Raw genomic sequence first — 17,548 nt, 5'->3', positions numbered from 1 at the left:
TTTTATCGGGGTTCAGTTATACAGCTACCTATTATAGATGAGAAACTATGCTAAAAAGCCTAAAAAGGTGTCAAGATTAGTGTGGGGACAGAAAAGCGGGCATATCAGATTGTCAACACAGTTACGTTTCAAAAGATGTTTATTGAGTTAAATCTCTATGTGAAGAGATGATTACAATAAGAAAAGGCTATGATAAACCAGGTAGTTTGTAGATATCTTGTCTGTCTCTTTGTGTAGGTCCTCTGACCAATTCACTAGCTGGAAGATTGCCAATGAGGATAATTTATTTGGCCTTCATTCCACAGAACTATTCTAATTTCTTATGAAAGTATAGGAATAAAATGCTTAGGACAACAATGTCTTTGAAAAAGCTTCAGTGAAGATCTTGTGTAGCGATCTGTATGTGCTACCCTGTATTTATGCCTGTGTAGAATAATATTATGGGGAGCAAAGCATCTTTCTTCCAAAGATGTAGTGCAGGGTATGTTTTTTCCATCTCATTTGTAGTTACAATGACATTTAGGGCTAAGTACAGACAGTCAAGAGCCCGAGGCTGAATCGATTCAGTCTTTGCAGGTTAGTCTAAGCTTCAAAAATTAAACTGAGGAACAACTGCACAGACATTTACATTTTGATTCAGGAAATGCAGCCACATGCCTGCAGTAGGTCAGTTCAGAAGTCAGAGGGTGCTAGAGCAGAGCTCTCTGGCATTTCCTCTTTCTGCTGCCCCTAAGGTCTCTGGGATTTTCAGTGCAGAATCACAACAGCAGGTCTCTGTGGGGTTGCTCATCACTTCCTCTTTCTGCTTCCAGGTGCCTCTGGGATTTGTAGTCCACAGTCGCAACCAGCAGTAACTTTCTGTAAGTTTAGCAGCAGGGCAGCTCTGTACTTGTGGGAAGTGGGGCTTAACCAGGGGAAGGAGGGCTTAACCCTCTTCCCTGGCCCCAGACCCCAGCCAAGGTTTGCTTGGGGGGTGGGCAGTTTCTGCCCCCTCCCCCACAACCCTTCTCTGTTGGAGCAGGCAGCATAGCCCAGCCCAGGGCTGGAAAGCATGCTGGGGGACTGTGATTTAACTTGAACAAGGAAGGGGCCTGGGACAGAAGTTTCATAAACTGGTTTGACCCAAATCAGTTAAGTCTGATACGACATTCAACCAGGCTTATTGTAAACCAGCTTTTAGTCATTCTGAAACTGGTTTATGTGCACTGAACTTCTGTACTGTCAAAGGTTTAAACCAGTTTGTGTTACTTCTGTCCCTAGCCTAGGAACTCCATTATGTTAGGCACTCTACCAACAAGTAGTAAAAAGATGATTGCTGAACCAACTTTACAGCCAAGGTTATGGCGAGATGTAAAAAATGGATGAGACAAACAAATGGATGTTTGGATGAAGGGAAAGGATAATTTGCCCACTTAATTTTTTGCATCATATAGTAAATGGAAGTTTCTGCTCACCAAGAGACTAATTGTAGTTAGTAGATGGAGTTTTGTAGTCACTTTAGATTGTAGAAAGTGTCGATGTGAACTTTAGATCGTGTATGTTAATGTTCTGAATGTCTCAAACAAGATAAAGGAGTGCTGTGCACTTAGTGAATCTAGATTCACATTTTCTATTTATGGCTTGTGTAACTCCCTCCTAATTAACTCTGCTAGAGCATAGTGTTAACCTATTCGGAAGGGGTGAGGTCAGATAAACACAGATATATTGACATTTTTGTCCCTAGGAAGTATAAAATTATAGCTTGTAAAACAACGCCACTTACTTGAAAATTAGCATGTTGACTCCACTTATCTGGAGGACAAGTCCCTGTTCCAGTTGGATTCCTTGTTAGCTCTAGAACAACTTGGTGTGTTTAGAGGTGTCACTAAAGAGCGAGAGTTGGATATTGCATTTAGGATCCCAACTAGGAAAAATATGGAGAGATATATTTTAAGATTGACTTCTCTGCTGCACATCTCTTGCAGCATCTGTAACTGAAGGCATTGATTCCACAGCCTTTCATCTAGCTTACTTTCAAACCCACATTTGCAGTTCTTACTTTAAGAGTTAAATTCTAACTTAGAGCAGCTTGTTTTTATTGCTTAAGCATTGCAGTTTTTTCAGACATGATAAATATCAAACTACCTGTCACGTAAACATTTGGGAAGCTGACTTTAATGCTTGAACATATGTTAACAATTTTCAGAAGTCTGGTTTTCCATGTCAGTGTTAATTTAAAAGGTTGACAGGTTGGAAATCTTAAGTTAATGTATTTTGTTTTGTTTCAGGATGAAAGTAAAAAAACTGCCTATGATTCTAGCTCTCCATCTGAAAAGATTTAAATATATGGATCAACTACATCGATATACAAAACTGTCGTATAGAGTAGTGTTTCCATTAGAGCTTCGACTATTTAACACCTCAGGAGATGCCACCAATCCTGATAGAATGTATGACCTGGTTGCTGTGGTTGTTCATTGTGGAAGGTAACAGTGATGTTTGTGACACCACTATTCTTGCATGAAACTTTCAACCTTATTAACAAATCTAATATCACTGAATGTTAATGGTCTGTGAAATTTCAAAAAGTATGTGGGTGTGTGAGGGTGGCCAAGCATTGGAACAGGCTACCTAGAGATGTTTTGGAATTGCCATCCCTAGAAATTGTCAAGAGCAGAATTGGACACATACTTGGCTGGGATGATCTGGCCTTGAGTAGAGGGGTGAATTAGCTGACTTTATGAGGTCCTTTCTAAACCTACTTCCGTATGATCGTATGTGGCACAGAGAAGAGTGGCAGAATGTGAGCAGTTCCTTAGTATCTCTTTTTGACTCTGAGAATAACCAAATTTCCCTTGAAACATTTTACAAAGTTGTTTCTAAATAGACTGGTTTGTCACCCCCCATTTTGTGTCTAACCTAGGAGTGTCATTTTTAATGTGAATTGATGAATATTTATTAAGTTTATTCAATCCTTAAAATAAAGAGAGAAGTATTTGTTTTATTTTTGAAGCAGAGAGGCCCTAAGAAAAATACGACGATTTTATGCACCTGACATAGTAAGACCTTGTGGTTGCAGGTTGGGGTGCCATTATTCAGCCAATACTAGACCCATTTTAATAGTCAACTCAAGTATTTAATGGCACCTGCTAGGTTCTATCTGGTTCTTAGGTTGTGCTGTTTTGCTGATAGAAAAAAAAATACTATTGTCCTGGTTGGACAATCAGCAGAGTTCTCTAAATGTCCTCTGCCCCATAGCTTTCCTATCATAAGTTACTGTGATTTACAAATGACTTCTAGAAGACAAATGGGAGAGCACTGTGCCAAAGTGCTAGTGGTTTAGTTCAGCTCAAAGCCAAATTGACTGAAATGTAAGATATTTTTCAAGTTTTCTATGTCTACCACAGTCCAAAATATTGGAGTAGAACTATTTTAGGTGGCTTCTCTTTTTGTTTGCATAGTCAGCTTGTTGCTGTGAAAAGTTCTCATATTTTTTTATGTGAAAAAATACTCAAAAATTGAATTCAGCTGTTTTCAGAGGAGTACATTTTCTTGAGAACACATACACAAACTTTTATGCTTAAGGTTGTGTCTCATTATGAGTCTGACTGTGTTGGGGCTTTTCAGGTTATGGCTTTTGAAGTGAGACCTCATTCATTTGGGATGGTCCAAAGCCACTGCTAATGCAGATAATGTTTTGGAGAGCATTCTCTTTAGACACAGATCAGCAAATCAGTGGTGGAACTTCTGTTCTAAATCTCACCATCTTTATGGATTTAAAAAAAATATTCACAATTATATTCTTGAGGATGAATTTTTGCGTGTGGGTGATAGTTGAGAGGGATATAAACCAGCTTTTGGTTATGAAGTATCCTTTTTCAGGTCTCTGAGAAAAAGCAGACACATCATGAGCTATATAACAGATGGAACAAAGGTCTGTACACAACTCCAATGTAAATAAAAACAGGATAAAGTAGCAGATAGTTAAGAGACAGAAGAAATGCAGTAGAAAGGATAACATGATAACCAGAAGAGCAAAACCATTCAAGAAGGTCATTATCACCTTTGAAATTCAAACAGATCAGTGGGGATCTGGTAGATTATAATGTAGTCAATGTGGCTGCTTGCAGATGTTAAAAAAATAAAATAAAATGGCGCTTTAAACTCAGCATGTTTCCTTACCCAGCCTAGCACATGCCCAAAACAGGCAGCGCATTAGTTAGACCCAGCTCCACGGAGTCTGTATAAACTGGGTGCTTTAGTGGGCCTTTTTTGGTGTTTTTATCTAATAGCTGATTGATCAGCTATTAGATAAAAGCACCAAAAAGCCCGAAATGAAGTGCCTGATCTATACAGACTCTGCGGAGCCAGGTCAAACTAATGTGCTGCTGCTTCCAATGAAGTGAGGGTTTTTTTGTGTTTTTTTAATGTCTGTAAGTAGCCTTTCTGTGGTAAATCCCTGCTTTTTAGTGTCCAGTGAACTAGTGTATTTTTTTTCCAGACCTGTCTTCTGTAAATTGCCTTGAACATAAAGGCGTTGACTACCATATTGTTGGAAATGAAATTTCTAAGTACCAGCCTCAGACTAGAATCAGATTTGGTTTTGGAGAGTTGATTTTGAAAGAAATTTATTCTGCCCCTTTCAAAATGAAAAGTATTTTCTTTATTTCTTGTCCCTATTTATATTTCTGAAGATGTTAACCTGGAAACAGACTCACATTTATATTTATATGTGTACCATTCATTTCTCACTTGAAGTCATAATCCTTTGTTTAGTACAGTATTTGGTGTACTGATGTCCAAAATCTTGTTTCCATGTAAATGATCTTAGTAACAATAAACAGGGGGGCAGGAATAAGTAAATAGAAATTGAGGAATATAATTGCTACATTTTTTTTTTGTGAAAAAGCAGAATTGTAATGAAAGAGCCATTGATATTACGCATGTATTTTTTTCCCTTCACAGCGGTCCTAACAGGGGACATTATATTGCAATAGTGAAGAGTCATGATTTTTGGCTGCTCTTTGATGATGATATTGTAGAGGTAAGTATTGAGTAATTCTTGTATCTCTCTCTTTCTGTATGTGTGATTTCTTAAGAATTAAAAATAATGGTGCGTTGATCATGCAAATACAATTCTAAATGCTACCACATTCAGGGAATTGAACTTTAGATCAAGAAGAGAAGGGAAATGTGGCAGTAGATAAAATATTTTGTATCACAGAGGAGGTAATGCTGTTTCTTCATGAGGCATATATTTCTGGATTACCTTCCATAAGAATCATGATTTTCTTGGTAAAAAGAAAGAAAAAACTCAGAAAGTTACAGGCAGTCAGACTAGATACAGATAAGTGTGATCCGAAGATTCAAAAACATAGATTACTGTACTTATCTCTGTGGCAGCCTGCCTTCTTCCCAGCATTTCTCAGTCTCTAAGGTAGATGAGATGTATGCAAAAAAGAACCTGAGTTTTTTCTAATCCAGATTGAGCATGATGCCTTTTTGTGATCCTGTCACCTGTAAACTTTAGTTTTCCCAGAGAATGGGGGAGAAGACCCTCCAAAACTAAATCACCTCTCTGAGGTTGTGGCTACTCCACATGCATAAGTGAATGCATCTGCAGTGTCTGTTTAATTCAACTTTTAAAGAGGGGAAAATAGGATAGCTAATCCTTCTATCATTTCTTTTTCTTCCAACACCATCAGTACCAGGTCAAGGAGTAATATGACCTTACTTGTCCAAGACTTTTTCTAAGGAGGAATTCACTTTATCTTCCCTAATTCTAATCTTGAGTTACCAAGGGCTCTTCATAGGATTCAGACCTCTCCTTTCACAAGCCCATGTGAAAACAGCTTGTGAAACTTTTGGGCCCGTGTTTACTGTCATGCTACTCAAGGCCTTGCAAATAAGCTGTGGGAAAAGCTAAACTCAACCTGTGTTCTCCAAAGTGATGCACTGGCAAGCTGCCTATCTTAGAAAGACATTTAAACAGCAGGTTATGAAAAGGCAAGGCCTTCCAGTGGTGAGCAAAAAGAAAATTGGAGCCAACTTCAGATGCATCCAAGACTTGGAAAGCAGGTGTATGCCATCAGCAGAGTCTACCATTCTCTTCTGATCTAAATACTGAACACTTGTTATCAAGCTCTTTCTTATACAGTATCAGGATGTTCCAGGCTGATAAAATGGCCTGTTACATTTTCATTTGTTTTTATGTCTCTTATGTAATGTCTCTTTGGGATATGGTTGTCTTAACTTTGCCTTCTGTTTACTAACAATCTCAAAGGAGGCTCCTGTGGCCATAGGACATGAAAGACAGAAATGTATATAAAAAGGTTTGTTGTCACTCATGTTTAGCATTATCTTAAACTGGTGCAACTATAGGCATAGCTGACACACTGTGGATTCCTATCTAATCAAATGTCTTGTCACTGACCATTGCTAAGACCAGTAGCTCCAGCGAAAGGGATGAGGAATGCCACAGTAGGCAAATGTGTGTTATAATCTGCCCCTCAGGAAGGTTGTATCCTAAACTATAATTGTTGAAGGTTGGTTTAATTCCTCAAAGGTGGGATTTTTTCCCTTTCTAATAATCTTGTTAAGATTTAACTAACATTCCAGATACTGTTCACACAAGCACTTTGAATCCTGCTAAGTTCTTGACCTCAAGGACATCTCGTCTCATATGCTTCAGTCTAATTAGATGTTGTACAGAAAACTTATTTCCTTTTGTTATTGTTTACTTTCCTACTTTTCAGTTATATTGGATATCCCTTTATTCTTGTGTTACGAGACACAAGCAATAGAAGTTCTTCATCCAGCTTCAACATACTGTTCTTTGTCCCATCTTACTTGTCTGCTTCTATAGTAAACAAGTCCAGTCTTTTCAGTCTCTCTCCTTTATGGCAGGTTTCCTATGTTCCTAATCATTCTCATCTAATTTCCAAAACTTCTCTTGATTCTACAGTATCCTTGTTAAGATTGAGTAAACTAGTACTACACAAAGGGTTCAGATGATAGGTAATCGCGATTATATAATACCATTAACTTCCAGTGTTTTATATTCTTGTCATCTTGCTTCATCGTTTTTATTTCATCGCAATTGCATATTGAACAGAGCAGAGAGAGGTAGCTAGCTGTGTTAATCTGAAATCGGGCAGAAGGAAGGATAGATTTGAATCTTACAGTCTTAACTAAATAAGAGATGCATGACCTTTCTTAAACAACAGTTTACTTCATCAGATAAAGGGACTTCAGGATGCAGAGTTTCTAAAATAGAAATTAGTGATTAGATTACGAAGGGTAAGGAAGAGGAAGAAAAAAGGAGGGGACATTGCTGGGACAGGCAAGGTGGGTAGGAGAGAGAAAAACAAGCAGTTAGCCCATTAAGGAACATAGGGGTTATACAAAATAATCCAGAATAAAATTCCATAGTCTTGGTTTAGACCATAGTTAACATAATACAAGATGTGGATTATTTCTTGTTCCACAATTTCCTGTTGAAGTTGGTTTTTAAATTTTTACTATCTAAGGGCAGCTACTCTGAGATCAGTGATTGGAGGTTAAAGTGTTCTGCCACAGGCTTGCATGTCTTTCTGGAATCAATGTCAAATTGGTATTCATGCTGAACAGAAGTCTTTCTTGAGCTCAGTCCACAGTTATGCCTAAATCCTTTTTCTGAGTTCGTATAGTTCACAGAGCACTTATAAGGCCTGTGAGAAGAACACTTTCTCCCTTAAAAGCGCTGTACAGGGGTTGGTCTTCCCCTTCAGTTTCTAAGACCAGTCAGAATACTGAAGTCTTCCTCAGGATATTCAAATCACTTCAGGGAACTTGGATGCACAAGATGATTCCCAGTTATATAGGAGGTCAGGAATGTAGATGAGTGGTCTCTGTACCCTCTCAAAATACTCAGTGAATTTTGAGACACCACTATATGGTTTGTTGTTTGCTTTCCCCCTGAAAAAGGTAGATGATGCGGACATGTTTTGTGGCACTTCTTAAGCATCGCAGGTCTTGTCACTAGTACCAGAGCAAAAGTGTTTTTCGGAGTTTCTTCTGCAGTTTACAGTGCCAAAGCAGTAGCAAGGAGTTTGATATTAGACCTGAAGTAGCATAACGCTTTTAAAGCCTATGGATGTGTTAAAATGGAAATAGTCCAGTTAGTCATTATTGCGTCAGAGACCAAGATTAGATTTAAAACTACCTATCTGCGGGAAAGGATATTTGTTTTCACAGCTCTGTTCTATAAAATGTATCTGGAACTTGTTCTAAATTCAGAGCGCTCTTGCCCTATTGCTTTTACTCTGCTTATGTTTTATCCTATGTTTGCAAAGAATCATAAAGACAGTAATACCTGGCAGTTGTTTACCAGTAAAAGCTGTTTCACATCCTGCTCTATATCACCAGGAGACTCTTCCAAGACTCATTGTAATCTTGAGGCTCTTCATACAATACTTAGGAGTCTGATCCTGTTAACTAATGAACAGGTCATGTTTGACTTTCTCCTCACTCCTTGTTCTGCTGGGAACCTGGTTCACTTCCATGCATTCTGGTTATTGCTGATAATGAATGCCTGCACATGCTAAATTCATGTTCTGTTTGAGGTATCTAAAGAAAAGAAAATCTTGGGCTAAGTGCAGACATTCACCAGGGGTTAAGAGGAGGTTAGATTGCATTAAAAATAGCCACCCAGTCTTAGTTCGCCCAGACTGAGACCTTACACTTAGACCTAGTTTCAGCGATCAGAAGTCAATCTAAACCCGCAGCTGTACAGAAGGTCCACACACACAGACTAATCTAAAAATGGCAGAACCCAGTCTAGGCTAGATCTGGATTGATGTACACACAGATATAATCTATGTAGGTTACTGGTGCATTGAACTTCAGTAGTTGTATGCGCACCCCAGGGACTAAGAAAGCCCAGCCGCTGGCCCCAGTCTCAAGGTTGCATGTTTCCTACCTGCCCCTCCCTGTGGCACTGGGCTATTTTTAGAGCCCCCCTTAAACCCTCACTACTTTCCCCTTGCAGACCAGCTAGCCCCCCACATTCCCTGCATTTTGCACCTGCCTCCCTGATCACCCTGACAGATCTCACCTGTCCCCCCAGCTCCTCCAGACTCTGCCTGCCCCACCCCCATCCCCTTGTGGATCATGCCCACCCCCATGATCGCTCCCATGGATTACACCTGCCCCCCTGTAACAGGTACCGTTTCAGAGCTTAGCCAAACTGTGACCTACTCCCCTGTTCCTGCGGCAACCCCCCACCTTCTCTCCTGCCATGCCTTGATGTTAATTAATTAGATGATATTAATTAGCGGGAGGCTGCCATTCTCCAGCCCCGTTGCCAGGGGGCACTATTTGCGGCTCCTTTCCTCCCCAATACCGCAGCCCAAGCCTTGCAGGTGTAATCACCGTTGTCGCTATCCTTTGCTGCCTCCTCCTGGGCTTTCTGGGTCCAACTTGGGCCTCCCTACAACGCGGCCCCTTATCAGGGGCTCCCCGTGCCCAAACTGGGGCTTCAATCACGCGCCCCACCCCTCTGGGTCTCGCTGTGCCCCCACCTGGGCCTCTCAAAATGCTACCCCCTGTCCGAGGCTCACCGTGTCCAACTTGGACCTTCTAATAATACTGCCCCCTCTCTGGGGCTCGCTATGCCCACGCTGGGCTTCCTAACAGTACTGGCCCCTCTCTGGGGCTCGCTGTGCCCACGTTGGGCTTCCTCAAATGCCCCTCTCTGAAGCTGGGGTCTATACCCCCGTATGCTGCACCCCTACTGGCACCTGGATCCCCACAGTACTGTGGGTCTCCTATGAGGATACTGCGCCCTCACTGGTGCTAGGGCCTCACACCCCTGTGGGTCCCTATGAGGCCTCCTCCAACCCCAATAGCCTCACCCAAACCACCAGTTTAAACAACAACAACAACAAAACAAAAAGCCCCTGGGCTGTAACAGAAATGGAAGCCGCCTGGCTAAAACAATGTTGCTCAAGCCTCTGAGAGCTGCCATAAGCTGTCGCTATGGTCAGGCTTTCCCTCACCTCCTGCCTTAGGGAGCTCCTGCCCCTCTGGCTGCTGGCAGTGAACTGCCCCTGGTCTCAGCTCCTTGGGCTTTATAAGGGCCAGGCCCTGCCCCCTCTGGTCAGCTGACCTCCCCTGGTTGCCCCAGCAACCCGCAGCTGCGCTCCTTAGCCACTGCTAGGGCTCCTTCTCTAACAGTTTTCACCTCTTCAGGCACAGAGCCCCTGAGTGCTCTGTGACACCTCCCAACCCTTCACAGATATCACCTGCTCCCCCATCCCCCTTATCACTCGCGCAGATCATGCCTGCCTGCCACATCTCCCAGCAGATCGTGCTGCCCCCCCGCCATCCCCACTGCTGATCATTCCTACCCTTCTAATCACTCCTGCAGATTGTGCCTGCTCCCCCACCACAATCTCCCCGCAGACACTGCCTGCCCCCCATCACTTCTGTGGGTCCCACCTGTACCTTCAGTCCCCCTATAGTTCCCTCTTGCTCCCCTCTCAACCTCCGATGGATCCCTGATTCCCCCCCACCAAGCCTATTTGCCTTCCCATCCTCCCAACTACCCCTAGCCCTGCCTGACTGACCTTAGATCAGGTGGCAGTTTTTAAAGTGATCTAACCTCCCCCTATCCCCCCTGGATGCCTGCACTTAGCCTTGGTGTTACCTTTTAAAGATTGGCTTTCTGCATGAGTCACCTACCAGTCAGCGTTCAGAAAGACATTACATTCACATTCCATTTCTTACTATTAAACAAATAGAAGCCTAAACTGGACAGGAAGGAGAATGCTGTGGAGGAAAGATCTGGGAATAGAAAAACCTCACAATCTTTTGGATGTTAGTGCTTGTATCTAAGTAACGTGCAGAAAGAATTTAGCAGATGAAACCAAAGTCATCTTTGGTTTCATCCAAACCAAACCAAACCAAGTCATTTTTTCCCACTGCTTTCCCGAATGTGCCTTAATAGAATATAAAGAGTTTGTTGTAGCTTTTCTTCCTTTTAAAAAAAATTACAGTATCTGTGTTTTGTTTATATATAGAAAATTGATGCACAAGCTATTGAAGAATTCTATGGGTTGACATCAGACATCTCAAAGAACTCTGAATCTGGTTATATCCTCTTCTATCAGTCTCGCGACTGAATGGAACGTGTGGTGGAGAGAAAGGTGTTATGCCTCATTTCTTCTCTGGCTATCGTGGAATGGAGCAAGCACTGATTTTTAAAAATGGAATGCAGGGAGCTCCAGGGGCAGTAGCGCAGTTTGCACACAACGAAGCAAAGAGTTTGGATTTCTTTTTAAACCCTCCATATCACATTAATTTTATTTGCTCAGGTATCATGCTGACTACACAATCTACCACAGCTATTAGATGAAAAGAGAGATACCAGCCATTCTTGCAGGAGCACCCTTCGGATAGATCACAACAGAATTTCTCTCTTAAGGTCCTACTTCAAGGTCTGTTACAGTCATTGGAAAGACTTCCCTGGAATTTGGATCAGGCTCTAAATCTGGCAATGCAATAAGAGCAATACAAGTACAATATTTTATACTGACTTACAGTGAAAGGGGGAGGAATCTTTGTGCATTAATTTGCTTGTGTTCAATTTTGAAAGAATGCATGTCTGGTACCCCCTTCCCTTTCTCACCTACCCTCCCACTGGGTTTTCTTATGAATACGAGAGATATTTGGGCCTAACACAATTGCCTTCTTGAACGTAATCAATATGCTGAAAACATAAACTAGTGTCAGGGAGGCAAGAATGTTTTGCTTCTCCGGAGAAGCTTCTATATAGTAATATATACTTATAAAGGCGGGAACAATCAATCAAAATGTATGGTTCTGAATCTCCCTATGGGGAAAGATTGGTTTTATAATAATAGTTTATTTTTATTTATGAATTACTGTTACTTCTAGGATCTCGTGTATTGTCCTTGGTTCTAACAAGTCTTGAAAATAATTTTATATATTAATTTGAATTAGATTGATTTTTTTTAGGTGTTTGTGTATTTGAGAGATGATTTTAAATTCTAAAAACGATGCCTAAAATGTCTTCAAAATTTGAATAAAGACAAGAGGAGGACCTTTCAGGAGGACCTAGTATCTAAATATTTAATATTATTTGCTAATATTAAGTTCTTTATTTTCGTTCTTAAAAAGTCAAGTGATAAAACAAACTTTTGTGTAGTTGTTTGAATGAATGCTGATTACAGGGCTGCTTATCACAACAATGTTGGTGCAATGACGGTGTACCAGTATTTACAGTTCTTTAATAATAATGTTAATGGTGCATACTTCTAAACAATGTTAGGAAAACGTGGATGAAAGTAAATCATTTTAAAAATAGCTTTCCCTCCTCAAAAAATTGAGCCACTTTGACTCCCAGAAACCTGGGTGCCTGTCTCAGAAAATTCTCTAAACATGACATGTTTTTGAGTAATAAATGACTTGATTATATAAAAAAAAGATAAGTTCATTATTTTAAAGTTTTGAAAGTTGTTTGAAGTAACATTTTATCAAATTAAAAAAATGTACCTTGCTTTAGGGTTATAAATCAGCATTAAGATTTAAATTTGGCACCACAAAATACTTTGTGTAGTAAGAAGTATGTAGACTATTGTGACTTGACACTTTTTCCATGCATTAGTATGTTGTCTGACAGTGGCTGAATGTAATTTCTGGAGAATGGTGGAACACATATTCCAGTTTATGGCAATCAGGCCTTGGTTGTCTGTCTCACCCCTGTTCAGATGCTAATTTTTACTTTATTGCATTTTTATTGTTATTCTATTGATACTGTTAAAACATTTAAAAAGAATGTCTCCTGTCTGCTGCTATACCTAACATTTTTACTTACCTGTATCTTTTAGCTCAGGAAATGACTTCACCTTTTCATTCAGTTGAACACATCTTTAACAGGATCACTAAGTAAATTGGGATATTATAACAATTGTGGAAGAAAAATCTTGGCATATTGTTAAACATTGTTTTTATAAAATACGAAGTTTGTAAAGCCTTGGCTTGGCTAGAATTTTTTATATAAATTATGTAGCTTGACAAAACTACCAGCATTGCAGTGAAAAACTTAACAAATACTGAGGGGGGGAAATGTAATGGATTTTACTTTCTTAAGGGCTTATACCAAATTATTTTCAAATCTACAGTTGTTTTTCCAGTGGAAAAAAGGGTGAGGGAAAATCAGTTGGACCATAGCGTGCTAGGAAGATGAAGTCCCTTGCATAAAGGTACAAGCATTGTAAAACAAATGTTGCATTGTTTTTTTTAACTGACAAATATTTGTTTAGTCATTTTACACTTTTAAAACTGTCTGTAATTAAAAGCCAAGATTAGTTGCTATATATTTTATACAGTGACTAAAGTTAAAGCATTTTTCTTGTTTCGCTGATAACCACAAGGTATTTTGTTTTACTCCGCCAACCTTATTTTTATAAAATGTTAACTTTAATTTTGTATAGGGCTTTTGAGAGAGTATTCCAAATGTTATATTTCATTTTTCTTCTAGTGCAGCTGAAAATAGAAGTAACTGCTTCATAAAATCCATATCAGAAACTGCAGCTTACTTGAAAATAAAAGACAGGAAAGTACAAATTATAACTGATCAATATATATAAAACATTATAGGATTATGTCTTGGTTGTAATTACATTGGGAAGTGTGGGGAAACTCTTCAGTTGTAAATCGTGGAAATAACTGCTGTGTAACTATGTAAATGTTAACTGGGACTGCGGTCCCCTATTTTGTATATTGGAGCAAAAACTTCTATTAAATAAAGTATGTTCTCTAAAGGTAAGTACTGTATCCTATGTAGATCCCTACTGCTGAATTACATGGCCTGTGGTGTCATTTATCTTGTTCTCTAAACTATATTTGTTTGGAATTTCCTGCTTTAAGGCAACAGCTAGGAGCCACAGAGGAGGAGAAGGATTTTTTTAGAAGGAACACTTAAAAATTGTACTTTCAACTGTACTTTTATAAAAGGAAAGGATTTTTTACTTTGCATTGGTACTACACTTAATTGGTTGTGACATAGATGGTTCTGTTGTTTTTCTGAAATAGAGGAAAAGATTAATGGAACTGATGAAAACCAAGAAAAAAACCTGACATTTTACTTTAACAGCTGTCTTCTGGTTCAGTGTTCTACCTTTAAGGTGAACTGTAACTCTAAAAGAAAGATCTGTTTTAGCATGTAGTTGAGCTGTCAAGACCTAAATGTTTGAGAGCTTGCAAAATATGTAAGGGGTAGATTAATTATGCTGGAAAATGACATCATGGACATGAACAGACATTCACTTTCCACTGGGAAAGTTGCTGCTTTCTGAATGGAAACCGCAAGTGTAGAGGCATTCAGGTTTTTTTCTTCCAGAGCAAAAATGGCCGCTCCAAGAGGAAAATAACCCAGGGACAGCCAGGGTTAAATGGCTCCCATGCGACTGAACTTCTGTAGACTTACCTTCTGAGAGAAACTGGGTTCCCCTCCAACCCCCTCCCCACCCCACCCCACCCTCCCGACAGGTCTAGAGAGAAAGAGAGTCACTGGGGCTGGACTTCATTGGTCCAGCTGAGCAGAGAGCCCCTTCACAATCCTCACATTGTACTGCAGGGCAGCACACCCTACAGAGAACATTGAGATGTGTGCTCAGAGGCCCCCTGACTGTATAGTGGCTCAGTATTTGAATGTCTGTTCAGGGGTCTCCAGGTAAGTTTTTTTTACCAGGAAAAAAAAACTCAGGATGCTGCATTCATTGTTCCCTGTCATCCCAGAGGACATGAAGAGTTACGATGATCAATTGATATAATTGTTAAGCAAAAATGTCAATACTGATTTTAACGTATCAATATTAACCAACATCTTCCACCACAACATCATTTTTAAGTGTAAGAAAAGCCCACAAAGAAGAGCATGCATGGCCACTAGAAAATAAAATAAAAAGTCTTTGTATTGTCAATAAACTAATTGCCAAATTCATTAGAATGTTCAAGACAATCTGAAAAAAAAAAAAAGATTTCATGCAACTTGACTGTCCTTTGTGGACCGAAATAATGAGGCATCTTGATGTAGAATACAGACCTGAATTACCCAAGAAGGTTTTTTTTAACCCAAGGGGAAAAGTGAAGTTTGTACTTGGGTAGGCAACCAAATATAGAATTGAAATCTAACACTTAATATGCAGCAATTCACTGAATGCTTTCATGGATATAAGTCATGTGGACTCAGAAATGATATAGCACAGTGTTTAAGTGTTTTGAATTATATACACTTGCTCCTAACTTTAAACCCAATACAGAGCCTCTGCTTATGAAAATCATGTCAAAGTCTGGAGAAGACCACCTCCCATTGGACTGGGACATTTAGAAGTTTGCATGTGTGTAAGAGGTGGTTAAATTCTGTTTGTGCAGCAGTCCTTAAACACAAAGTAGATCATCTGCATATAGTTTCTTTCCGGGTATTCTTTGTAATATCTGATATTTTAAAAAGACAACTGAATCTTCCTATGTGATAACCAAAATTGTTAATCTCTCATCAGAATTCATGGAAGAGCATCAGACGAATACTTGTACACTTACTGCATTTTCATAGCTGTTGGTTAGTTATCAAGATTATCTTCATTACTAGAATGGAAAATAATTCTAATATTATAAAAGCTTTTGTCTGTCTGTCTGTCCATAACGCTTTTTTCGCACTCTGAGTGGCTGACTGAAACAGCCAATCGGAGTACTCCAAGAGCGTTGGGACAGGAGACAGGACGGTGGAGCGTGACCATGACAGCAGGGACCCGGGGGGGGGGGAGAGGGGAAACGACGAGGTCATCACAGCTGGTCTCACCCCCCTTCCGCCCCACCAGGTGACAGGAGGCTGGAGAGAGCGGGCTGGCCCTGAAGTGGCAGGTGGGCAGGGGAGGGGGTGGGCCCAGTCCTCCCCCACATCAGGCCTGGTCCTGCTCTTCCCCTCCCCCCACTGCTGCAGCAGGGAAGGGGGGAGTGGGCCTGGACCCCAAGTGGCAGGAGAGAAGGGGGAGTGGACCTAGACAGAGTGGGGTGGACACAGGTCTCTGTCCCTGCCCACTCCCCCCCCTCATTCTTGATGGGCAATTGGCTAGTTTCACATAAATACTGAGAAGCATAGAACTTAAAACCCAACAGAATCTACCTAAAACAGATCCACTGCCTCATACTGCAATTTAAAACTACTGTATTATCAACGCTACTTACTGCACCACACAAAGAAAATCTGATTTTTAACTGTTCAGTTTTGTGAAGCATTAGTAACTTTCCAGTAAGTGATCATTCAAAATCAATGCATTTCATTCACTGCAGCATCTTCCTTACAGTATCATTAGAGAGAGGTGGCTAGTCATTTAGTCTAGAGTCAGGCAGGGCAGGGTGGCATGTTAGGGCATCTACACATGTACATTGAGGCTACTCCAATGTGCTGTAATTACAACACATTGGTGCAGACTCAGTCACGTTTGCTGGAGTGTGGTAGTTACTGCACTCCAGCAGACTCCAGCGTCATGTGCATCAGTGTCCCCATGCTGAAGAATGGCAATGAGGGTGCTTTAACTAAAGCTAATTCGATGAGCTTTAGTTAAATAGCCCTCGCTGCCATTCTTCAGCATGGGGATGCTGATATATGTGATGCTTCAGGCGCTTTCAATAGAGTGGCTCACGGAGCAGCTCTAATTAAAGCACACCCCACCCCCCGCCTTCCAGAGCACATGTATAAATGCCCTTAGAGACCAACTGGTTCAGGCATAAGCTTTCATGGGCAATAGCCTACTTCATCAATTGTCTGTTGCCTATGGAACTTATGCCTCTGTACTAGTTGAAAGGTTTATTTCTAAGGTGGCACCTTGCCTTTGCTTTCTGCACATCGTTATTAAAGAGTTGAGTTGTGTACTTAAAAATCTCTGTGCAGTCAAGCAGTTAATTGGAAGGGAATACACTTTAAATAGAAAAGAGGTGTCACCTATTTAACGTCTAACACTTTTTCATGTATACTTCAATGTGTTAGTTTGATGCAGCCTAGAGCACAATATCAGAATAAATCTAACCAGTATGTAGTACAAGATTATTTACATAAATTAACAAGATTATGTGATGTTCCTTGTAGTAGTAATAATTAGCCTAAAAGAATATATGAGCTCCAGTATCTAGGTCCTGCTAGGCTACACCTTGACTTGCTAAAATCTGGCTAAAGGAAATAAACTGCATCTTTGTGGGTACGTCTACATGAGACATTTACTTGGAAGTTGACTTATTAGCTCGGCAGAAAATGTCTTGGCATCTATACATGCAGGGCAATTAGGCTGGAGTAAAATAATTAACTTTGCAGCCCGATAGTTCTTGTATATATAAGTACTTGTAAATACAAGCACTATCCTGTTGCAGAGTTTATTTCACAGAAGCACACATGTAGACACTGATGCAGCTGACTGGGGCATGAGGGTGCTTCAGTACAAAGGCTGCCTGCCAGCTAGCCCCACACTGGAGCAACCTCATGCCTCAGCCAGCTTCTCCACATCATACT

At 40.4% G+C, this 17,548-nt stretch overlaps 1 protein-coding gene across 5 annotated transcripts in view; it reads left to right on the top strand.

Annotated features, from left to right (window-relative positions):
• The window catches only part of USP12 (ubiquitin specific peptidase 12), a 58,334-nt gene extending 43,721 nt beyond the window's left edge, over positions 1–14,613 (top strand). For 2 of the 5 annotated variants that reach the window (XM_025209098.1, XM_025209100.1), the window contains 3 exons: positions 2,268–2,465; positions 4,945–5,023; positions 11,040–14,613. In XM_025209098.1, coding sequence (XP_025064883.1) covers positions 2,268–2,465; positions 4,945–5,023; positions 11,040–11,141 — 379 coding nt within the window. In that variant the 3' untranslated portion in view covers positions 11,142–14,613. Of the gene's footprint in view, positions 1–2,267; positions 2,466–4,944; positions 5,039–11,039 lie in introns of those variants that run through there. The other 3 variants (XR_003095047.1, XM_025209099.1, XM_014521873.2) reach the window with 3 other exon arrangements.
• The last annotated feature ends 2,935 nt before the right edge of the window (positions 14,614–17,548 follow it).

This window comes from Alligator sinensis, unplaced genomic scaffold, assembly GCF_000455745.1.
Source record: "Alligator sinensis unplaced genomic scaffold, ASM45574v1 scaffold84_1, whole genome shotgun sequence".
Classification (NCBI taxonomy): domain Eukaryota; kingdom Metazoa; phylum Chordata; order Crocodylia; family Alligatoridae; genus Alligator; species Alligator sinensis.
Note: the sequence above shows the minus strand (reverse complement) of the source record. Positions and strands in the feature narration are given on the sequence as shown.